This window comes from Narcine bancroftii, chromosome 1, assembly GCF_036971445.1.
Source record: "Narcine bancroftii isolate sNarBan1 chromosome 1, sNarBan1.hap1, whole genome shotgun sequence".
Lineage (NCBI taxonomy): Eukaryota > Metazoa > Chordata > Chondrichthyes > Torpediniformes > Narcinidae > Narcine > Narcine bancroftii.
Window position 1 is genome coordinate 103,371,942 of NC_091469.1, and position 25,393 is coordinate 103,397,334.

The following is a 25,393-nucleotide window of genomic DNA, read 5'->3' on the forward strand; positions in this document are numbered from 1 at the left end:
GAGAGGTTTCAAATTTACCTTTTTGGATAACTTGTTGATATTGGGGCCTGTATCCACAATATACCAATTCCTCTCCCTCCATTTCTCGTAAAGGCTCCTTTTCTTCCATTTTTATTTCTTCTTCTGTTGATATAGTTGTCTGTTTAACTTGCCTTTTGTTTTGCTTTAGTCTAACTAGAATGGTAACCAACAAGGGTTCAGCAGGCTCCGTAGTCTGGTATGCAACAGTTGGTCCCTTAGCATGCAAGTGCAGAGCCCCACGCTTGCTCAATTGCTCCTGCGACATTGATTCAAGAAATCTCTTCCTCACTCCAGCGCCTTCTTCGTCAGCTCCCCAGGGAAGTGGCACTGGAGTTACATGAACTTTATTTGTCATCTATTTGGTCATCCTTGGAGGGAGAGGAAGCAAGTTGGCCGGATCGATCGCTAAGGTAGGCCCCATTTCTTCTATCATACTAACCTCCTTCGTAATTGTTTTTTTTTGCATCTTGAGCTTTTGATTTTTTCATAGCCATTGTAAGGTTTAAGACAAGCTTTAGTATCACTAATTTTTTTTTAAAGTTTACCCATTCTGGTTTTAATTAATTCTGCCAGGAGAGGTGTATTTTCACTTCTTCAACACCCCCCACTAAAGAGGAAGTGTTGAGCAAACTAGTGGGTTTAAAGCTAAAAGTCCCCTTGTGCTGAAAGAAATGGTGGGCATTATGGCAGATGACTTTGTGATAATTTACCAAAATTCTCTTGACTTTGAGATGGCCCTATCAGATTGAACACATCAAATGTAATGCCACTATTTAAAAAGTAGAGAAAAGGCAGGTAACGTCCTTATTGTGAAATTTCTTTGAAGCTGACAGTAAGGAAGAAATCGTGAGACATCTTGATAAATATTGTTTCATCAGACAAAAGCTACGTGTATTCTAGAAAGTCAGGTCATATTTAATCAATTTACTGAAGTTCTTTGAAGATATATCAATCACAATGGATACAGGAGAACAGGTAGATATAGTATATTTAGATTTCAAGAAGTTGTTCAATAAGGTGCCGTACAAAAGATGATGGAACAAGGATGGAACGAGTTGGGGTTAACGTATTAACATGGATAAAGGATTGATAATAACAAAATGGTAGCACTGCTGGAACTGCCACAACAGCAGCGCTGCTGCTGGTGCAGGTATAGGAGAGCTGGGAGTGGAGACAAAGCGCCGCTCCGAAGGGTGCAATTGGCCGGTACTAATACTGACAGCTCCGTACAGAATTTAAATGGTCATTTAAAGGGGCCAACAAAAACCCCTGGTATCCGGCACCTATGGGGATTGGTAGATGCCAGATAAGTGTACTTTCCTGTTGCTTGAAACTTACTTTTACAATGCCTAACTAATACACCTGCATTAAGAATAAATAGTTTAAATGACAAAAATACCGAACTAACATTGAACAAACTTCACTTGCATGAATATATAAACCTTAAACCATTTAACTTTATTTTCAATCATAGTCTTTGAAAACATTTAACCGTCACTGCATCTGCAGGTTTCTCCCCCTCCACAGAGCCACCCACAAGATGAACAATAGAAATAATTAACCAACCCCTCCCCCCTGCCAAGTTTACAGATAAAGCCTCTGACCGGGATGACTCTTACTAAGCAGGGATAAGGAGACACTATAACAGAGTCACTGCAATGGTGAGCTGCATCAACCTGGGTGACGTCATTGCTGTTTCACACAACTTTGTATTCAAACAGCTGCTACAAGCACTATATGGCCGAAGCACTCTACTGGCTAAATATTTGCTCCCATCTTCATCAAAGGTTTGTGTTTCTTCAAGAACATTTACTTTTACAATTTTAAACTTGCATATTTTTACCTATTATTTTATTCTTATTTATTTTTAAATATTTATTTTCTTCAATTTTTTTTTGCCAGTCGCTTGAGGCTGCTGGGTTGGTTTAATTCTAGATGCCAGGGGTTTTATTGTCTTATTTTAAAATCCTGCAATTGTGAAGTCATTGCCTGTACTCGGCAGCAGCCATGAGGGGTTGGAGACTCCGGGGGTGCAGCGGAACAGCGCAGGGCAGCAGAAATGGGAGAACACCCCATTTAAAAGAAGGCTACCTGACAGGGAAGGTAGCCAGCCATCCAGTGAGGGGCTCAGCGGCTGAGGGACCCACACAGCTGCGGGTAATTTGCAGTTGGGGGACCCACACGGGTTGTGGGCTGCTGAAGACAGGCTCATGAGAACCAGGTATCAGAACTGGGATCCAAGAGGGTGCCGAGGACAAGGGCTCTTGAAGGGCCTCAGGCACTGAAGACTTTCTGATTGTGTCTGAAGTTGGATGTGGAGTTCAAGATGCTGATGAATTGAATTGGGGCAGCAGGTTGGCACAGCGGTTAGCACAATGCCTTTAGAGTGCCAGCGATCGGGACTGGGGTTTGAATCCTGTCCTGTCTGTAAGGAGTTTGTATGTTCTCCCTATATCTACATAGATTTTCCCCGGAAGCTCTGGTTTCCTCCCACCGTTCAAAACGTACCAGGAGTGTAGGTTAATTGGGTGTAAATTGGGAGGCATGGGCTCATGGGTTGAAATGGCTTGCTACTGTGCTGTATGTCTACATTCAAAATTTAAGGAGTTTGTACGGCTACAGAGGCTGAGGGCGCACTGGAGGTGAATCTACGGATACCCATGAATGTGAAGGGACTCTCTTTTTACTTCTTTATCTCTTACTGTAAAGGGCACCAACAACACTAATGATGACTCTTTTTCTGCCCAATGGCAGGCAGAAGGCAATTTCAAGTAGTATTACTTATTCTGTACCATTCTGTACATGACAATAAAGGTATCTTGAAACTCTTGAGTAGGCAGAGAATTTAGGATAAATGGTGTTCCTCTGGTTGGCAGTGCTGGACCTGCAACTGTTCACAATATACAAACAGTAAATGATTAAGAGGAGGGGACCTAGTGTAATATATCTAAGTTAGTTGATGACACTAAATTGAATGGAAAAGCAAATTTTGCAGAGTACACAGAGAGACTGCAGAAAGATATAGATTGGTCAAGGGTCTAGCAGATAGAAGTATAATTTTGGAAAATGTGAGGTCATCCTCTTTGGAAAGAAAATTAGACTAATATTTAAATGCCCAAAAAAAGCAGCAAGCTGTTGTGCAAAGACCTGGCAGTGCTTATACATGGATCATAAAAAAATTAGTTTGCACATAATTAAGAATGCAGAGGGATTGAAATTAAGAACTGAGAGGTTCTGCTCCAACTTTACAGGGCTATGGTGATGCCTCATCTGGAGTACTGGATACAGTTTCATGCTGTCTCCTACCTGTACCAGCTTTGGTGCAGAGGCACTTCACTGGGTTGATTATGAAAATAAGAGGGTTATTTTATGAGTTGGCATGGTTGGCATAGCAGTTAGCACAATGCCTTTATAACACCAACAATCAGGGCCGGGGTTTGAATCCCGCGCTGTTTGTAAGGAGTCTGCGTGGGTTTTCTCCTGTTTCCTCCCACCATTCAAAACTTACTAGGAGCACAGGTAAATTGGGCAGCATGGACTCATGGACTGAAATGGCCTGTTACTGTGCTGTATGTCTAAATTTAAATATAAAAAAAATTAACTTATAAAATTTAATTTATCTTATGAGAGATTGAATAGCCTGGGAGAATACTCTTTGGAGTTCAGAAGGATGAAGGGAATTTTATAGAAACATGTAAAATTTGGAATTTGAAAGTAGAGAGGTTGTTTCCATTGGCAAATGAGATAACTAAGGGGTATAGCCTCAAGATTCTGAGGAGTAGGTTTAAGACAGAAATAAGGAGGAATTGCTTCTCCCAGAGAGTGGTGAATCTGTGGAATTCTCTGTCCAATGAAACATGGAGGCTACTTCATTAAATGTCTTGAAGACACAGTTAGAGAGATTTTCAAATAATATGGGAATTAAGGATTATAGGAATCAAGTGGGTTAAGTGGAGCTGAGTCCACAGCCATGTCAGCCATGATTTCATTGATTCCTGTTCCTATTTATGATCCAAACCAAACTCCTTCCATTGCCATTCTTCCATCCATCGATATCCCTGTCCTAAATGTGTTTTTATTGGGTCAGTTACAAGGAGCCTTGAACTGCACCATAATAAAAGAGAAAATGCCAGAAACATTACACAAGTATTCAACAGTTTAGATCTGTACCATGCGCATGTTTAATGGAAGTGTATACAGAGTGCAAACCATCCCTCTGCATTAATATCATTCACCATGAAGCTGGGTACACAGAAAACTGAAATATTGGTTAAAAAATTAGAACTAAAGTTTACCAGGAACATTTAATTTATAATTTAGTGATGCAGCAGTGACAGGCCCTTCCGACCCACAAGCCTTCGCTGCTCAATTACAGTCATGTGCTCAAATAACCTATTTTCCCATATGTTTTTGCTGAAATAATACTTTTCCAACTCCTTTTACTGTTGACATACAAACTTGGTGTTTGCCTGCACTATAAAACTTTATTTTCAGTGATTAGTACAATCTCAGATACCAATTTAACAAACAACTTTCTTCTTGCTGACGTATTGTTTCCTGCTCTTCTTTTTCACTCTCCTCACTACTGTTGTTTTATCCTGGACGAGAAGCTCACTCCGTCTTTTAATTTCCTCTCTTGTAAGAACACCATCACTGCCTACTGCTATATAATCAATGTCATCTGGAAAAGAAGAGGAGAATGATACATACCTGCCAACAGTGAATTCATCTGCCTGCTTCAAACCACATGCTCAGGACAATTCTTCACAGGTTCAATCCTGTTCTAAGCCATGAATAGAAGAGCCCAGTTTACAGTGAAAACACAATGAAGCCATCAGCATTCCCCATCATTACACTGTAAACTGGAGAGTTGGGAACACACGCTGCATTATAAGTGGAAATGAACATGTTGCCCTATTCCAAAGCTTCACTTTAATGGCCTCTTGCCTGAAGGGTCAGCATCAAAGTAAAAGGAAGGATATGGGGATGCGCAGAGTGAATGGTCACCCACATTTCATTCCATTCTTTCAGACAAAAGGAGAATGTAGGGCAAGAACTGAGCCTCATCCAAGCGCAAGAAGCCCACATTGAAGGTTGATTGCAGAGTGAATGGACGCTCGACATTGTACTTACCTTGCATTTCATAGTCAACTAAATCCATGATTTTTTTGCTCTTCTGATTCTCTCCGAATGCCTTCTCTAATAATTCTGTCAACTGAATTATACAAAAGATAAAGGTTAATTGCAAGGAATGATTGAAAGGTTGAACCATGTTCTAATCAGAGAACTTGCAGAAGCTCACTAAGTTAGGTGGGTGCATCATAGCCCATTAAATACTGGACCCACAACTCCCATCAACTTAGCTGGACGTTGGCCACTATGGCCACTTCCTACAAGCACAGTATTCAAACATTTTCTCCTGGAAATTAAGTCTTAAATATAAGTCCTAAATGACTATACTTTTCCCCCATCTCTTGTATACTGTTCACTTATATTCATCCCAGGCTGTAGAATTTGTCACTATCATAAATATTCTACCAATTAATTTATCTATCAATTTCAAGTATTCTTCAGTAACCTCTTCCTGAAGTTTCCCTTCCTCAAAGTTTTTTTAAAAATTTTTTATTTTTCACACCATAAACCACACTGACCAAGATACATACATTTTCCTTTTCAAATACATAGTATCATTTTCTCCCCCCCTCCCTCCTCCCATCCCACCCTCCCTACCGCCCCCCCCCCATTCATTTAAAGTACAAAATCTAAGACACATTAAACCAGTCAAACAATGTTGTCATTCAATAAAAATAAACAAGAAATTCCACTGAGTCAATTCTTTTCATTTCCTTCTCCTTTCGTTAATTTAGGTGGTAGATGTCCCCGGTAGGTTTTCTCTATTGTGTTTCATGTATGGCTCCCATATTTGTTCAAATATTTCAATATTATTTCTTAAATTATATGTTATTTTTTCTAATGGAATACATTTATTCATTTCTACACACCATTGTTGTATTCTCAAATTATCTTCCAATTTCCAGGTTGACATAATACATTTTTTTGCTACGGCTAGAGCTATCTTAACAAATCTTTTTTGTGCACCATCCAAATCAAGTCCAAATTCTTTATTTTTTATGTTACTTAGGAGGAAGATCTCTGGGTTTTTTGGTATATTGTTTTCTGTAATTTTATTTAATATCTGGTTTAGATCTTCCCAAAATTTATCTACTTTCTCACATGTCTAGATTGCATGAATTGTTGTTCCCATTTCTTTTTTACAATGAAAACATCTGTCAGATACTGTTGGATCCCATTTATTTAACTTTTGAGGTGTAATGTATAGCCTGTGTATCCAGTTATATTGTATCATACGTAACCTCGTATTTATTGTATTTCTCATCATTCCAGTGCATAACTTCTCCCATGTTTCCTTCTTTATCTTTATATTTAAATCTTGTTCCCATTTTTGTTTAGTTTTACCATTTGTTTCCTCATTCTCCTTTTCTTGCAGTTTAATATACATATTTGTTATAAATCTTTTGATTGTCATTGTATCTGTAATCACTTCCCTCTGGTAACCTCAGACTACTTCCTAATTTGTCCTTCAAGTAGGATCTCAATTGGTAATATGCCAACACTGTATCTTAAGTTATATTATATTTATCCTTCATTTGTTCAAAGGATAATAATCTATTTCCTGAAAAACAATTTTCTATTCTTTTGATCCATTTTTTCTCCCATTCTCTAAAGGAAAGGTTATCTATTGTAAAAGGGAGTAACTGATTTTGCATCATTATTAGTTTTGGTAATTGGTAATTTGTTTTATTCCTTTCTACATGAATCTTCTTCCAAATATTGAGCAGATGATGTAATACTGGAGAACTCCTACGTTGTACCAATTTTTCATCCCATTTATATATGTGTTCAGGTATCTTTTCCCCTATTTTATCTAGTTCTAATCTAGTCCAATCTGGCTTTTCCCTTGTTTGATAAAAATCTGATAGGTATCTTAATTGTGCGGCTCTATAATAATTTTTAAAGTTTGGCAATTGTAAGCCTCCTTGTTTATACCATTCTGATAATTTATCTAGTGCTATCCTCGGTTTCCCCCCTTTCCATAAAAATTTCCTTATTATTTTCTTTAACTCCTTGAAGAATTTCTCCGTCAGTGTATTGGCAATGCCTGAAATAGGTATAGTATCCTTGGGAAAATTTTCATTTTAATACAGTTTATCCTTCCTATTAGTGTTAGTGGTAAATCTTTCCAATGCTCTAAATCGCCCTGTAATTTTTTCATTAGTGGATAATAATTGAGTTTATATAATTGGCCGAGATTTTTATTTATTTGTATACCTAGGTATCTTATTGCTTGCATTTGCCATCTGAATGGTGATTCCTTCTTAAATTTTGAGAAATCCGCATTATTCATTGGCATTGCTTCACTTTTATTTACGTTAATCTTGTACCCCGACACTTCTCCATATTCCTTCAATTTCTTATATAATTCTTTTATTGATAGTTCTGGTTCTGTTAAGTATACTATAACATCGTCCGCAAATAGACTGATTTTATATTCCTTATCTATTATTTTTATCCCTTTTATATTATTTTCTGTTCTTATCAATTCTGCTAGTGGTTCTATAGCTAACGCAAACAATAAGGGTGATAGTGGGCATCCCTGCCTTGTTGATCTGCTTAAATTAAATTGCTTTGATATATATCCATTTACTGTCACTTTCACCAATGGCCCCTTATATAATGCTTTAATCCAATTAATATACTTCTCCGGTAAACTGAATTTTTGCAATACTTTGAACAAATAATTCCATTCTACTCTGTCAAAGGCCTTCTCTGCGTCTAAAGCAACTGCTACTGTTGGCGCTTTACTCCCTTCTACTGCATGAATTAAGTTAATAAATTTACAAATATTGTCTGTTGTCCGTCTTTTTTTAATAAATCCAGTTTGGTCTAGATTTACCATTTTAGGTACATAATCTGCTAATCTGTTTGCTAATAGTTTAGCTATTATTTTATAATCTGTGTTAAGTAATGATATTGGTCTATATGACGCTGTTGCGAGTGGATCTTTCCCTTGCTTTGGTATTACTGTAATTATTGCTGTTTTGCATGAATCTGGTAAGCTTTGTGTTTTATCAATCTGGTTGATTACTTCCAGGAGGGGAAGAATTAATAAATCTTTAAATGTTTTATAGAATTCTATTGGGATTCATCCTCTCCTGGTGTTTTATTATTTGGTAGTTTTTTTTATTATCTCTTGTATTTCTACTATTTCAAATGGTTCTGTTAATTTATTTTGTTCCTCTATTTGTAATTTTGGTAGTTCAATTTTAGTTAAAAATTCATCTATTTTGTCTTCTTTCCCTTCGTTTTGGTATAATTGTTCATAGAATTCTCTAAAGTTTTCATTAATCTCCGTTGGATTATATGTGATTTGTTTGTCTTTTTTCCTTGATGCCAATACCATTTTCTTAGCTTGTTCTGTCTTAAGCTGCCATGCTAGAATTTTATGCATTTTTCCCCCAGTTCATAATATTTCTGTTTTGTCTTCATTATGTTCTTCTCCACCTTATATGTTTGTAGTGTTTCATATTTTATTTTTTTATCTGCCAATTCTCTTCTTTTAGTTGTATCTTCCTTCATTGCTAATTCTTTTTCGATATTTACTATTTCCCTTTCCAACTGCTCTGTTTCCTGATTGTAGTCCTTCTTCATCTTGGTTACATAACTTATTATTTGCCCTCTAATGAACGCTTTCATTGCATCCCATAGTATAAACTTATCTTTCACTGATTCCGTATTTATTTCAAAGTACATTTTAATTTTTCTTTCAATGAATTCTCTAAAATCCTGCCTTTTAAGTAGCATGGAGTTTAATCTCCATCTATACATTCTTGGAGGGATGTCCTCTAACTCTATTGTCAATATCAAGGGTGAATGGTCCGATAATATTCTAGCTTTATATTCTGTTTTTCTTACTCTATCTTGCATATGAGCTGATAACAGAAATAGGTCTATTCTTGAGTATGTTTTATATCTACCCGAATAATATGAATATTCCTTTTCCTTCGGGTGTTGTTTCCTCCATATATCCAAAAGTTGCATTTCTTGCATCGATTTAATTATAAATTTGGTTACTTTGTTCTTTCTGTTAATTTTTTTCCCAGTTTTGACAATATTTGAATCCAAATTAAGGTTGAAATCCCCTCCTATTAATATGTTCCCTTGCGTGTCTGCTATCTTCAAAAAAATATCTTGCATAAACTTTTGATCTTCTTCATTAGATGAATATACATTGAGTAGATTCCAAAACTCCGAATATATCTTACCTTTTATCATTACATATCTCCCTGCTGGATCTATTATTTCCTCTTCTATTTTAATTGGTATATTTTTACTGATTAATATAGCTACTCCTCTTGCTTTTGAATTATACGACGCTGCTGTTACATGTCCTACCCAGTCTCTCTTTAATTTCTTGTGCTCCAATTCAGTTAAATGTGTTTCTTGCACAAATGCTATATCAATTTTTTCTTTTTTCAGTAAATTTAGCAGTTTCTTCCTTTTGATTTGGTTATGTATTCTGTTAATATTTAAATTCATATAGTTCAACGTAGCCATTTCATACTTTGTTTATCTTCCCTTTCCGTTTCTCCATCATCACCTTTCCTTCTTATCCATTTCAGCTTTCTTGTTTTGAACACTTTATAAGACAACATTTCTAAAACATCAAACATATTCCTTATTTTCCTACTTAAAACTTCTTTAACCCCATTCTCCCCTCCCCCTCCTGAGTTGCCCTTTATCCCTTGCCAGGCAACCACATCTCCCCTCTCCATTTGGATTTGCGAATTCACTCGCAAGCGTCAACTGATTTTGCAGTGACTGTAACTCCTCCCCACCCAGACCCCCCCGGAAAAGATTTCAATTTTCATATATAATAAAGGTCACTCTTTTAATTCCCTCCTTATTCCCTGTATTCCCTTTCATTCCCTTATTAATTCTTATCTATACTCTATATATTTTCCTCTAAATACGGATACACTCATGTATACACATATATACACACACACCTATATCTTTGGCTTGGCTTCGCGGACGAAGATTTATGGAGGGGGTAAAAAAGTCCACGTCAGCTGCAGGCTCGTTTGTGGCTGACCAGTCCGATGCGGGACAGGCAGACACGATTGCAGCGGTTGCAAGGGAAAATTGGTTGGTTGGGGTTGGGTGTTGGGTTTTTCCTCCTTTGCCTTTTGTCAGTGAGGTGGGCTCTGCGGTCTTCTTCAAAGGAGGCTGCTGCCCGCCAAACTGTGAGGCGCCAAGATGCACGGTTTGAGGCGTTATCAGCCCACTGGCGGTGGTCAATGTGGCAGGCACCAAGAGATTTCTTTAGGCAGTCCTTGTACCTTTTCTTTGGTGCACCTCTGTCACGGTGGCCAGTGGAGAGCTCGCCATATAATACGATCTTGGGAAGGCGATGGTCCTCCATTCTGGAGACGTGACCCATCCAGCGCAGCTGGATCTTCAGCAGCGTGGACTCGATGCTGTCGACCTCTGCCATCTCGAGTACCTCGACGTTAGGGGTGTGAGCGCTCCAATGGATGTTGAGGATGGAGCGGAGACAACGCTGGTGGAAGCGTTCTAGGAGCCGTAGGTGGTGCCGGTAGAGGACCCATGATTCGGAGCCGAACAGGAGTGTGGCTATGACAACGGCTCTGTATACGCTTATCTTTGTGAGGTTTTTCAGTTGGTTGTTTTTCCAGACTCTTTTGTGTAGTCTTCCAAAGGCGCTATTTGCCTTGGCGAGTCTGTTGTCTATCTCATTGTCGATCCTTGCATCTGATGAAATGGTGCAGCCGAGATAGGTAAACTGGTTGACCGTTATGTATATGTGTATATATACCCATATACACACATACATATAGTTCGTGGTCATTTTTACTCTCATTACATGTCTTCATCTCTCTGCTTGTTTTGTAGTTGTTCTGCAAATTTTCGTGCTTCCTCTGGATCCGAGAATAATCTGTTTTGTTGCCCTGGAATAACTATTTTAAGTACTGCTGGGTACTTTAACATAAATTTATATCCTTTTTTCCATAAGATCGTTTTTGCTGTATTGAACTCCTTCCTCTTCTTCAGGAGTTCAAAACTTATGTCTGGACAGAAAAAAATTTTTTGACCTTTGTATTCCAGTGGCTTTTTGTTTTCTCTTATTTTCTTCATTGCTTTCTCCAATATATTTTCTCTTGTTGTATATCTTAAAAATTTTACTAAAATGGATCTTGGTTTTTGCTGCGGTTGTGGTTTCGGGGCTAATGTTCTATGTGCCATCTCTATTTCCATTTCTTCCTGTAATTCTGATCTTCCTAGGACCCTGGGGATCCAATCTTTTATAAATTCTCTCATATTCTTGCCTTCTTCATCTTCCTTAAGGCCCACTATCTTTATATTATTTCTTCTATTATAGTTTTCCATTATATCTATCTTCTGAGCTAACAGCTCATGTGCCTCTTTAACTTTTTTATTAGATTCTTCTAATTTCTCTTTTAAGTCCTCTACTTCCATTTCTACGATTATTTCTTGTTTTTCCACATTATCCACTCTTTTTCCTATCTCTGATATGACCATTTCTATTTTATTCATTATTTCTCTGCATTCTTAATTCGTCTTTTTATCTCATTAAATTCTTGTAATTGCCATTCTTTCACTGATTCCATATAGTCTTTAAAAAAAGATATATCTATTGTCTTGCCTTTCTCTTCTTCTTCCATTTCTTTCTGTTCTTCTTCTTCTTCTTCTTCCTCTGGGTTGACCATCTGTTGTTTCCTTGTTTTCTTTTTACCCTCTTCTTTCTTGTTGTTGTTATTTTCCATGTTCTGCACCTGTTGCTGTGTTGCAGGTGTCTCTCTCAGCTGTGGAGATTGACTCCGCAGCTGTTCCCCCCTCCCGTCAGTGTGTTTTATTTCATGCACATCGTGCATGCGCGAGGAGTCGCGCATGCGCGGTTGTGCACTTTTACTCGGCTCTGCGAGCTATTTTTGTAGTCCCGAGCCCAGGTCATCCACTGACCTGAGGGAACGGGCTTCTCTCTCCGCGGCGGGCCTCCTCGGAGAGGTAAGGCCTTCACCTTCTTCCGACGTTCTTTCATCTTCTCTTCTTCCCGTTGTTTTCGACTTTTCTCTCTTTGCTGCCATTTTCTTCTCACCTTTATTTTTACTTTGTTTTAATTTTTACTCTTGTACCTTTGTGTTTTGTGTGTTTTTTTTCAACTTTTCCGGAGAGGGCTGGAATTCCCTGACCGGCCACTACTCCATCACGTGACTCCCCCCCCCTTCCTCAAATTGATGAACATTGGCTCTTGGGTTCAGCTGCCACATGCATCATCAGTTTATTTCCTTATCTGCACTGCTCAGTGGCTCCAATGCAGTACAGAGACGAGATCTATGCCAAGTATTTGAAGTATGGCCACAAGGGCCTAAAATTGTACCCAGTAATCCCAATGTAGGTGCAAGTGCTAATTCTGTACACAATACCAGGGTATTTATTTGCCATTCATTCCCAGATATGTCACAGTTTCTTTCACTAAAATGCTTTGATACTGATGTCATTTAAAACTGTATCGGCAGTGTGGTGGCACTACAACTCCCAGAAGGCATCAAACTGGCTATGTGACATCAATGCATGACGACATCAGCACATGTCGAGCATGCGATTCTGGCTTTTAAAAGGTTGCGTGGTTGATGAAGAGTAAATCCGTTAGATTCACTCTCAAAATGCTTTGTGTGGTTATTTTATCGTGTCCACTGTGATTCCAGTGGCCACAATTAGTGACCCCGTTGAGTCCAAAAATGTATTTTTGGACAAACATGGACTCTGTACCCATTGCTGTGCAACTACCACCTTTCTGGACAGCTGAGCTTCAACTGTGGTTCTCACAGGCTAAAGCTCAATTTTATCTTTGTGAAGTCAAGTTGGACACCATTCGTTATTACCATCTTGCTAGTGTCCTGGACCAGGTTGTCGCTAAGAGGGTCGGGGGCTTCCTACAGCATCCACCACGTACCAGCTTTAAAAGTACTTTTATTACAGGTATATGGTATGTCCTGGAGGTAGGGAGATTGCGCCCCTTCAGAACTAATGAATGAAATGCTGTTCCTGGCATCTGGTGTAAGTCCCAATATGTTATTCGAGCAGCTCTTTTTAGAGCGAATGCTAGATTATATTAGGCTCTTGTTATCCAAGTGTTAATTTGAAGACCCAAGGGCTGTAGTGGCAGAGACAAACATTCTATGGCTGGCTAAAAAGCACAGCAACTAACCCCTCCAATATTGACCCCATGTCACACTCTAGTGCTCTTAGCACATCACTCCCTACAAGCAGGCAATGCCCCAAAACAAGCAAGCAGGCTGTGGGCACGTCATCTTGGTGTTATTATCACAGATGTTGGGGAGTAAATGCCTGCAAGTGCCTTCCTTCCTGCTCGTTTGTGGGAAAATCCCAGGCCAACTGCCAGTAAGGGCTATGGCAGTTGGTAAGAAACCTGCAAGCCTACTATATGTATGGGACCAGTTGTCCCAGTGGAAGTATCTGGTGGACATGGGTTCAGAAGTTAGTGTATTTCCACCCACTGATTTTGACCCACTGGTTTTGACCTGCAACTACGAAGAGTTAACAGTTCCAACTTTCTGACCTTTGGCACCAGGAAGATGAATGTCAAGTTTGAAAATCATCTTTGCACTTGGCCATTTATTATAGCAGCAGTATCCCAACCTTTGCTTGGTGCAGATTTTCTTTGGGCTTAATCATTCTTCGTAGACTTAAAAGGGCATCGGCTAATAGATGGAATTACTTTTCAGACCATTCCTCCGGCAGACGCTTCCAAATATTAAATAAACCTGTAGATGAATTCTCCAAGCTGTTGGAAGATTTCTATTCTACAATTTTCTGCCTCCACTGCAAAGCACGGTGTTACTCACCGTATTTGTACTAAGGGCCTGCCTATCCATGCTAAAGCGCGTCGCTTACCTCCAGAGAAGCTGCGTTTAGCTAAGGACGAGTTTGCAAGATGGAGGAACTATGAATAATTCATAGGTCCGACAGTCCTTGGGCATCTCTATTTCATATGGTCCTGAAACATATGTAACCATGGCAACCATGTGGAGATTACAGGCGACTTAACGACACCACCATTCTGAATTATCTCATTCAGGATTTCTCGACTAATTTGCATGGAGCAAAGATCTTCTCCAAAATAGACTTGGTGTGTGCCTGTCAACAAGTAGCGGTAGAGCCAGATGATATTCCAAAAACAGCAATAATTACCCCATTTGGGTTGTTTGAATTTTTTTACGAATGCCATTCGGATTAAAGAATGCTGCTCATTCATTTCAACGGGTGATGGATGCTTTAGGACATGGTTTGACCAATGTCTTCATTTACCTTGATGACATTTTAGTGGCCAATGTAACTAAGGAAGAACATTTGGAATGTCTTCGTACACTTACTTGTCTTTAAGAGTTTGGATTTACCATCAACTCTAGTGGGCAAAGGAGTTAAGGGTTATGGGGATAAGGCTGGAAAGGGGTACTGATGGTAGTGATCAGCAATGATCTGTAAAATGGCGGTGCTGGCTCGACAGGCCGAAGGGCCTACTCCAGCTCCTACTGTCTATTGTCTATCAATCCAGATAAATGCATTTTTGGACAAGAAACCATTGATTTCTTGGGGCATACAATTACTCAGGAAGATGTGACCCTGCTGCCATTCAAAGTTGAGGCCATTTCAAATACTCAAAACCTGCTACGGTTAAAAGCCTGCAGAAATTCTTGGGAATGGTAAATTTTTACCATTGGTTTCTTTTGGGAGGGGCTCATATCATGAAGCCTCTTCTCGATTTACTGTCCGGAAATGCCAGAACCATTCATTGGACTGAAGAGGGAAACAATGCCTTCATGAAGACAAAAGATTTGCTGACTCACTAACGCTATGCTAAACCATGCTGCCTATATGAAAGAGCACCAGACTGCACCGGGGCTGGCTTCTGAAGAGTGTGAAGTTGCACTAACAATACCATAAGCATCTGAAGTTTTTTTTTGAAATTGATTCTTCTCTCATAAAGTTTAACTGGCTTCTGAGTATCAGGCCTGTCAATTGTCCCAGCTGCAGCCAGCCCTCAGGACTTGCTCATTTAAGTTCATAAGATAAAACTTTACCTTGTCCTGTTCGCCACTCATCCAATCCTCGTAAACAAAATTTGCATGTTCATTATCCAAGAAAACTAATTTCTCTTCACACATCCGTAACTTTTCATAGATATCTTGTGGTTCACTAGATACAGGCTGAAGCAAAAAGAAACATAGATTTCTCACAGTGGAAACACTCTGGTCAAGATATTCACAAGCTATTAATTTAAACATACTCTGGATAAGGTCACCACAAACTATTTGAGGAAAGTTAGGAAACTACATGCAAGGAAAGTTGAGCAGCTGCAGATGAAAAGCACAGTGAGCCAGTGGAATGCATTCCAGTGAACCTGTATAATGTGCTCCAGTGAGCTAGTGGAACACATCCCAGTGAACCAGTGGAACGCATCCAGTGAGTGAGTGAAATGCATCCCATGGAGTCAGTGGAATATATTCCATTAAGAGTTAGCATAATGCGTCCTGCCAAGTCCATGAAATGTGTCCCGCTGAGAGTCAGTGGAATGCATCCTGTCTAGTGTCAGTTCAAGATGTCCTAGTGAGTCAGTGGAATGTATCCTATCCAGTGTCAGTGGAGTGGCAGCAACTGAACTACTGGTCTCATCCAGCAGAAAAAATGAGCCGAGGCTTGGGGGGAGTGCAGGGATCAGGGGGGGAGGAGATCTGCTCATCATGCTACCCCAGGATTCCTGAGCCTCGCACTCCTACACTAACCCCCAACCCGTGCTGGCTCACCAGAATGTGTTTCCCTGACTCTTGATAGGATATGTTGCACTGACTTGGTGGGGGCGGGGGGGGGGGGGGTGGGGGTTGTGTTCCACTAACTCTCAATGTGCTTCCAACACAGATCGCTATGGCCCAAGTGCAGATAAATGGGATGAATGCAGATGATTATTTGATGGCCAAGAGGCTGTTTCTGTGCCGCATGACTCCATAACTTGTAGGATTTAAGCCCTTCCCCACCCCCACCACCTCACAGGCCCAGCAAGAGACCACAGGTTCCTGGTGAAACATCTGCTGAACCAGGGTGGGGAAATTTGCAAGCATCCAATGAAACATTAGCCACAGTGGGTGGGAGGAAGAGGGTAATGGATGTCAAGAAGTCAGAGGGCAGATGATGCAAAGAGTGTATGCAAGATGGTAAGGACCACATTGCCATTAGACCAAGACCATGTGGTCACTGAAAGAAATCACACACAGAATTGAGGGACTTAAAATCTCATGGAATAAATCACAAGGTGGAAGACCATTTCTGACTGTCTCTTTAAGAGGGGAGTTTAACTTGTCTATTTTCATATGGCCACTTCATTTAACCCTTGCTTGGGTTTGTGAAATCATCATGGAAGAAAATAGCCACTTCACTGTCTCTTTGAAAAGAGGGTTGATTTATTGTGTGGAACAGATTCCAAAATCTTCATGCAAGAGAAAGAAAATTGTTTGTATGAAGAAGCATTGCTCTGAAAACAACTCTATAAAAGAAATGTGTGAGTTTTAAAGGGGTCTGATGTCTTGATGCTTCAACATCTTCATTATTGCTTATGAAGAACAATTTAAAGAAATCTGATGCCTCACACTTACTCCATAATTGCTTTTGAACAGTAGTAAAGACTTTGAGTTTCAACACAAAAGTTTTCTGAGGCTCAACTTTAAAATCATCTCTTCAGAATCAAGCTTAAACAGTAATGGTTTGGGTTTTAACACACACACATATTTGCATTTGCACATAGTGGAGAGAAGTTAGAGTTAAAAAAAGAAGTGCTCTATGTTATTAATAATTCATAATAATAATGAAAAGTATTGTTTTTGAAAAAACAATTTGTCTGTGGTGTAATCCCATTACTGATGATTTAGTTCATAACAGCCAGGTACAAATATAATACCTTAAATTCAACTCATAAAACTGTTCAATGTAGATGCAGTGTTTAAAATTACCCTGGGAGCACCTTCCCATTGCCAGTACTCAATATCTTTCCACTGCCGGGCGCTGACAACGGTAAAGCCTGCAGTCATCGCTCCAGCCTGGGGGCCCGAGGACAACGTTCCTGGCCGATAGGCTGAGGTCCCTGCTCCTGCCCGAAGCCTGAGGTCCCCGCTCCTGCTGAGAGCCCAAGGTCACTGTTCCTGCCTGGGAGCTGACACATAGCCGTGGTTCCTACACTAAGCACACTTGGGCAGCAAGGCAACTTCTTTTTTGTGAATGGCACCACACCTGATGGTGAGAATGGAGTCGCCATCGCCAGTGCTGATGACTTGGACCCAGCTCTATTTGGCATCTTTCCAGCCAGAAGCAAATGTTTTTTTTTACTGTTTTTTGTACTTGCTTGTTTAATTTACAGATTTGTTGCTTGGCGATTGGGGTGTTGTAACAAAGTTTGGGTTGTTGCTGGGAAGCCTAGACACCAGTCTCCAGCACATTCCTTGCAGAAAATTGGGGATCAACATATTCCCAATATATGATTAAAAAAACATGAAAATGAGGCTGAAAATGAGGACCTGACTTATAATAATTATCCTTTGGAACTAATTTTTGTCGGAGTCAGAAATGTATGCATTCAGGGAATATCCCTGAGACCTGAATGCACAATCCAAAGTTAATAAGCTTTTGGTAAGGGAGAAGACAAACACTAACCTTGGGAGTGTGAAGGAAGATTCTGCTGCCTGGTGCAAGTATTTTATTTTAAAACAATCTTTCAACAGATTAAAAGGTGCGTATAAATACAATGAATTAGCTAATTTTTAGTAACATTACTGAGTTACAAATGAATTAAACACAAATAAAACAGAAACCTCAACTAAATAAATATCCAAAACAGATTTGAGAGGGATGGCAATACAGTGTTAAAGCTACAGTGGGTGGAAATGTTTCAAGACCTTTAAAATCCTCTGCAACAAGGTTGGTAGAATCATGTCCACGTGTTAAAGAACAAATAATCAAAGCTGTTTACCAAGGGTCTAAGCCAGTGGTTCTCAACTTTTTCTTTCCACTTACATACCACTTTAAGTAATCCCTATGCTATCAGAGCTCCATGATTAGTAAGGGATTGGTTAAGGTAGTACGTGGGTAGGAAGGGAAGGATGAGAACCACTGCTCCAGACCCAATTGTTACTGAAATATTTTGCTTGAGAAAAAATGACATTGGCCCATTTCCTTTGGAGTTATGAAACCCTGCACATAACAAGTCAATTAGATACGATTAAAGTTTTCAAACTTTTTCTTTCCATCCACATACCATCTTAAGCAATCCCTTACTAATCACAGAGCACCTATGGCATAAGGATTATTTAAAGTGGTATGTGAGTGGAAAGCAAAAGGTTGAGAAACTCTGGTCTGAGCTACAGATGTTGCAATGAATCAAAGATCAGTTTGATCCAGGAAAGAGCCACCACCTACAGATTCAGTAGTAGTTTGATGTTTGAAAACAAATGTACAACTACTTGTCAAGAAAGGATAAAGAGAGAAAACTGAAGATATGTTAGTATAAATTGTATCAGGAAAAAGGTGGACTCTATAATGAATGGGGAATACATTAGGCATAGGGAATGGTTAATGGACAGAAGAAAGGCAGTTTTGGGTTAACAAGTGTAAATTATGGATGAAGAACAATGCAAAATCAGGAGGGAAATAAGCTGTGAGAAGGACACAAAGAGATAATAAAGGGATATATGTAGATTAAGTCAGTAGGCAAGGAGTCTTTGGAAAGGGTACAGAAGAGGGTCACCATGATGTCATCTGGATTAGAGAGCATTAATTCAACTGAGATTGGACAATTTTGGATTGTTTTCTTTGAAGCACTGAAGGTGAAACCTGATAAAATATGAGAGGCATAGTTAGGGTGTATAGTCAAGATGCTTTCCCAGGATGGAAATGTCAAATTCCAGAGGGCACAACTTTAAGGTGAGAGGGAGAAATTTAAAAGGACTAAACCAGGCAAATGGTTTTTTTAAGGTTGGTAGGGTGCCTGGAGGTGGTGAAAGCAGATGTAAAGTTTTAGAGCCATTTAGACAGAAACATGAACACACAGGAAATGGAGAATACAGACCATGTACTGGTTAGTTTAAATCAGCATCATGGTTGGCACATTCATAGTGGGCACAAAGGCGTGATCATGTATTGTATTATGTGGGTATCAGATGAAAGGAAAGGAACAGCTGAACAATGAAGTAGGCTTGAGAAGCTTCACCATCTGCTTCTACTCCTTGCATTCTAATAAATGGTCATCATTGATCTGAAATGCATAACAATTTTTATTTAAACCCACCAGTATATTTAACACCAACCTCAGAGGTACTTTCAATCCCATATAGAAAGTAGTAGAGGTTGTCAATCCCATTCTCAAAGGCCAGAAGGAGCATATCAGAGTTGTAAAGTTGCCATAATACCACTTTCAGATGATCTTTTTCATAATTCAACTGGTCTTCTGCACTTGCCTTCAAAGAGGCCAGACTGTAAGAACAGAAACAGTAATTACATCATAAAACTAACCAAGGTAACAGAACAGATATGGAAAATGTCTCCAAAACTACCAAGGGTGAAAAACATTGTCAAGTCTTGATGTCAACTGGAACATAATTTCCCAAGTAATGTAAATGTCATCCACCTAAATTGTTAACTCCATTTTTTTTCTCTCCACAGAGAGTTCAGTAACTTCAACAAATTACTCCAAAAAACTACTCCAACAGTACCTCCAAATCCATGACCTCTACCACAACAAAGGTTAGTGGCAATAGACACACAGGAACTCTGTCTGCAAGTTCCCTTCCAGGTCCCATGCCAGCCTGACTTCGAAATATGTCACTTGCCCTTCAACACTGTGATGGGTATTCAATGACCACAAGCAGACTCGAAGGAAGCGATTAAACGCTTTAATAGCCAAAATTACAGTGTTACAAGCCCAAAGGACCCAAAAACCCAGCAGCAATAGATATTCACCAAGACAAATGGTTACTTAAACAAAGGTTGCTTTTAATTATCTTTAAACATGAAAACAGGATCACACTTTAACTTATCACAATTAACTTAACTAACCTAACTTAACCCCCCCTTCTAATTCTAAGTGCACATGTATTTAATGTGTTCAGAAAAGTTCTTTCACAATCCAATCTCATTTCTCATTCCTCCAAGTTCACTGGTTGCAGACAATTCTTATACTGTGCACAGAATTTAACATTTATGAAATTTACCAGGGTTTGGTGCTTGAAAGATAAATGGTTACCGCTCAGGAAGGTTCTTTTCAGTTTTTAGAGAGATTTGTTGTTCCTGAATGCAAACTTGATCCCTTCCAATCAGCCACGTCAGTGCCTTGCCGAAGAAACTTGCCCCATCAGGGGTTTCCAGATGATAACCTCTTTCTTTCAGGTCACCACAGAGTTCCTTTTCGTTTCTCTTATTTCAACATTAGGCAGCCAGTCCTCTCCTCTTGTATGGACCACAAGAGCTTTGACCAGGCTGAACTAAGCACTCACAACCCATTTTCCAAATGGGGTTTCTCCACAATTTTGCCAGCTTGTCCTGTTCCAGTCCCAGCTGCTGCTGGTGACTGTAAAACTGCAGAACTGATCTCTCTCTCTCTCTGAGAAAAAGCTGTTCAACTCTCTCAGCTTGCAAAAACCACATGACCCTCTTCGAACAGCAAGCTGCACTCCAGACAGCCTGCTGCAAACTACTCCTTCCATCTCTTTCATCTGTTGCTTTTCAAAACAACAATCCATTAGTGAAGTCTCTTGGGCACTCTCCAAAGTTTTTGCAAAGGCCCCCAGGAGCCATTCTGTCTGGATTGAGCAGATCTCCAGTATTTGATGTGTTTGTATGTGACCTACACTAAAAAACTTGTCCCAATTTAACTCCCAAAAACATATCTACATACAATACAAACAAAACATAATCTGTCACAACAGGTATGTCTTCACTTGCTGCTGGCCCTATTGCAAGGCAGGTATGAAGGGACGGACTAAAGCAACTCTACCTTTGTTGAGGAATCTTAAGGGGAGGAGTACAGGGTCGAGGGTGGGCCAGCCTGTACAGTATGGTGACGTCATTCTTTCCTTCTTTTTAGATAGAGTCCGAAGGGGTGAAGTGTGACAGAGTCCATCGTTACAGTTCATATAGTCTTTTACAGTTCACAGATCCAGCCGGACCAGTGGCTTTATCTGCTGCTGTGATTGCCGCAGTGCCGGTTGCATAGTTGTCTGCTCCTGTGGGACAGTGACCTGTATAGTGGGCTGAATGTCCAGGGGGTGGACTGTGTTAGTCTGAACTAGTTTGGGGGGTGTGGGGGTATTAGGAGTTCAGTTAATGGTTGTCAGGCAGACCTCCTGGGGAAGGAGAATATTTTATCATGTGGGGTGGCCTTCATAGTTGTACACAGCAGGGACCTGGTGACAAGTAGCACTTCCACTGGGAGATGGGCATCCTTTTTGACTTGTGGGCCAAAAGGATTTCCCTCCAAATCATGCTGTTCTCCCTTTCCACCTGCCCATTCCCATGGGAGTTGTAGCTGGTGGTCCTGCTTGTGGCTATTCCCTTGCTCATGAATGAGGACCCCTGATTACTATGAATGTAACTGGTGAAGAGGTTGCAGAGAGCTTTAATGCGGTCGGCATGGTCATATGCAGACAGGGAATAGTAAATGGGACGCGTGAGTACTCGTTCATGATATTCAGGAAGAACACATTCTGCTTCGTGGAGGGGAGGGGGCCCTTAAATCCATACTGAGATATTTGAAGGGGGAGGTGGCCTTGATCAGTTGAGACTTCTCAGGCCAGTTGAAGTGTGGCTTGCACTCTGCACAGACTGAGCAGTTATGGGTCAGCTCTCTGATCCGCTCAACTGAATAAGAGAAGTTGTAGGCCCTCACAAAGTGATGGACCCTGATGACCCCAGGATGGCAGAGCTATCATGAAGGACTTGGAAGCGATCTGCCTGTGCCTGGTGCAGATTCCCTGGGACAGGGCATTGGGTAGCTCATTGAGCTTCCCAAGGTGGTACAAGATTTTGTAATTATAGATGGACAGTTCAATTCTCCACCTCATGATCTTGTCGTTTTTGATTTTCCCTCGCTGTTTATTATTAAATATAAATGCAATGGCTCTCTGGTCCGTCAGCAGAATAAATGGTCTGCTGGCTAAATAGTCCCTCCAGTGGCACACAGCTTCCATTATGGCCTAGGCCTCCTTGTCAATGGCTGAGTCCCTGAGTTCAGGGCTCTGGAGGGTCCAGGAAAAGAATACCATAGGCCTGCCTGCTTGGTTTAGGGAAGCAGCTAGGGCGAAATTGGAGGCATCATTCTCCTCCTAGAAAGAGATGGGTTCATCAATGGCATTCATTGCTGCCTTGGCAAACTCATCTTTAATGCACTTAAAGACCCTTCAGGCCTCTGCCGACAGGGGAAATATGGTGGTCTTCACTAGGGGAAGGACCTTGTTCACTTAATTGGGGACCCATTAGGTATCGTATGAAAATAACCCCAGGAACCTTTTCAAGACCTTGAGGTTCTGGCCAGTGGGAGTTCCAGGAGGTGCATACAAGCGGGAGCAGGGGAAATGACGCCATGCTCCACCATGTACCCTAGTATTGCCAGACGTGAAGTGCGGAACATGCACTTTTGGTTATATGTCAAGTTCAGGGCTTTGGTCGTAGTAAGGAATTTCTGCAGGTTTGTGTCGTGTTCCTTCTGGTTATTGCCGCAGATGGTGACATTGTCCAAATACGGAAATGTTGCCTTCAGTTTATGGTCACCACCATGCAGTCCATCTCCCTTTAGAACATTGACATTCCATTTGTGAGGTCAAATGGGACCCGAAGGAAATGGTAGAGGTAGCTGTCAGCCTCATAACGCTGTGTGCAAGCGATTCTCAGAGCAGGTCGGGATTTGGTGATACGCTGACTTGAGGTCAATGGTAGAGAAGACCCAGTACTGGACGACCTCATTCACCACGTTGGCTATGTGGGGGAAGGGGTGGGCATCCAAAAGGGTGAACCGGTTGATGGTCTGGCTGAAATCCGGTGCTTCTCCCCACTCATAACCACCACCACTTGTGCCCTCCAGGGGCTTTGCTGGGCTCTATCACACCTTCAGCTAGCAATCGCTTTACTTCTGCTTTTATAAATTCTCTGTCCCCGGGGCTGTATTGCTTACTTTTTGTGGTGACTGGCTTACAGTTAGATTATCAAACAGGGGGGGTGGGGGATGGAAGGAGCTGGAAGGTGGCCAGACCGCAGGACATACGCCCTGGGTGGCATTCTGGTGTCTGATTGGCTGTGTTCAGAAAGATGTGTGGGCTATCCAGAAAATGGTTGTTTGGACTGTGAGGGGGGATGGAGTCTGTCAAACTGCTTCAGAATGCTCTTTAGCTGGCATTGGAAGTCCAGCCCCAGTATGACTGGGATGCAGAGATGGGGCATGACGAGAAGTCTGAAATTTGTACTTAGTGCCCCTCACGGTTAGGGTCACTGTGCAGCACCCACAGATTTCAGTGGAGTAGAAATCGGATGCCAGTGATACCTTACACTTTGCAGAGGATACTGTGAGGGCATAATGTTGTACAGTGTCTTGGTGTATGAAACTTTCAGTGCTCCCTGTGTTGCATATGCAGCCCATGGCGCAAATGTTTATCTCTATGTCCATCATGTATCGCGCCAACTTGTATGGCCTGTTCTGGTCCAGAATGATTGAGGCCAGAGTTAATTCATTCTCTGAACCATTGCTGCTGTGATGCAGTGGTGGCGATCACCAAGATAGCCACCCCGGAGATCGTGAAGCTGGCTGCCCCCATGCATCGCACATGGTGGGGTCTGGACGAGACACTGGAAGTGACGTCAACCATGTCATCTCACTCCTCTTCCTGCTGTTCAGAACCTGACTCCCAATATGGTGGAACCCGCTCCCCACACGGCAGCCGCATAGCCAGAGGTATATGGCTCCGCATTTTTCTGGCCCATTTCAAGCGATCATGTCGGCTGCATGACTTAATGTAAGGTCCTATTGCCCTTCTCCAGGAGTCTCTGATATGATTTGAACGAAATCCGGCAACTAACCCATCGCAGATGAGCTCCTCTTGGTAGCCACATCTATGCACCCACAGGCTCATCCCAGCTCCCACATTGGCCTCACAAAGTCATCAACAGACTCACTGGGGGCCTAGCATTGCATGACCAGAAGGTAACGAGCGTACATTGAGTTCAAAGGGGCCCTATACTGCTGCTGCAGTTGGGCCATCGCATTGTTGTACTTGTCACAATCACTGATTATTTGGTACGCTTGGTGGCTAACCAACGCTAAGAGTAGATCGTACTTATCTACGTCATCTGTGATCTGGTTGCGCCTCACAAAAGTCTGCAGGCAGTGCAGCCACATGTCAAACTTAATAGAGGCCTCTGGTTCCCTGGGATCGGCCTCCAGCTACTCCACGCGAATCACCTTGTCCATGGCAGAATACAGGTTATTAAATTGATGGGCATTCAATAACCACAAGCAGCCTCGAAGTGAGTTATTAAAACTTTTGTAGTGTCTGCTAACAGCAGCGCTGCTGAAATGAAATTTGTCCACACACACACACGAGGGTGAACCAGTAACTGACTTTATTTGAATTTCATGTGCTGCTTTAAGGGTAAGAGCCACTTTATGCCCCTTATTAATAAAGCCCAGCATCCCACACACTTTCTTAACTATCCTATCAATGTTGTGGTGACCTTGGGGGATGTATGGATTTGAACCCCACACTACCAAATTTAAACTCAGTTAGCAACATTATCAGAATCAATGTTAACAGTATCAGCATTGACTACAATTTACAATTATTAATTCTATACCAAGTTTTCTGCAGAGTTCAAGCTCTTTTCATCTCTCTCCCTCCCCAACCCCTACATTTAACACTTAATTAACCACATTTACACACAACATTCAAGACACTCATAACAAAGGTATGACATATGGGCTTGTCGCGATACGGTAGCCAGTGCACAGGCTGTTTTCTTCACTTGACTTTTCCTAGTTAGGAAGGGATGGAACCACACCCCTCCCCCCATTGCCCGAATAAGGGATAGACGGGGAAGGAAGGTAGTGAAGCGCTATGGTCCACACTACAATTGTGCTCCTATGGAATTTAAGTATAGATGCCAAATTTTCAAGTAAGTGTTATACTTTTCTCTTAAGTTATAG

At 40.9% G+C, this 25,393-nt stretch overlaps 1 protein-coding gene across 2 annotated transcripts in view; it reads right to left on the minus strand.

The window, feature by feature from the left end:
* Positions 1–991: 991 nt before the first annotated feature.
* LOC138761980 (coiled-coil domain-containing protein 183-like) overlaps positions 992–25,393 on the minus strand; it is a 111,676-nt gene continuing 87,274 nt past the window's right edge. For both annotated transcript variants that reach the window (XM_069935062.1, XM_069935053.1), the window contains 4 exons: positions 19,515–19,680; positions 15,249–15,374; positions 5,155–5,236; positions 992–4,702 (listed from right to left, as the gene is read on the minus strand). In XM_069935062.1, coding sequence (XP_069791163.1) covers positions 4,542–4,702; positions 5,155–5,236; positions 15,249–15,374; positions 19,515–19,680 — 535 coding nt within the window. In that variant the 3' untranslated portion in view covers positions 992–4,541. The remainder of the gene's footprint in view (positions 4,703–5,154; positions 5,237–15,248; positions 15,375–19,514; positions 19,681–25,393) is intronic.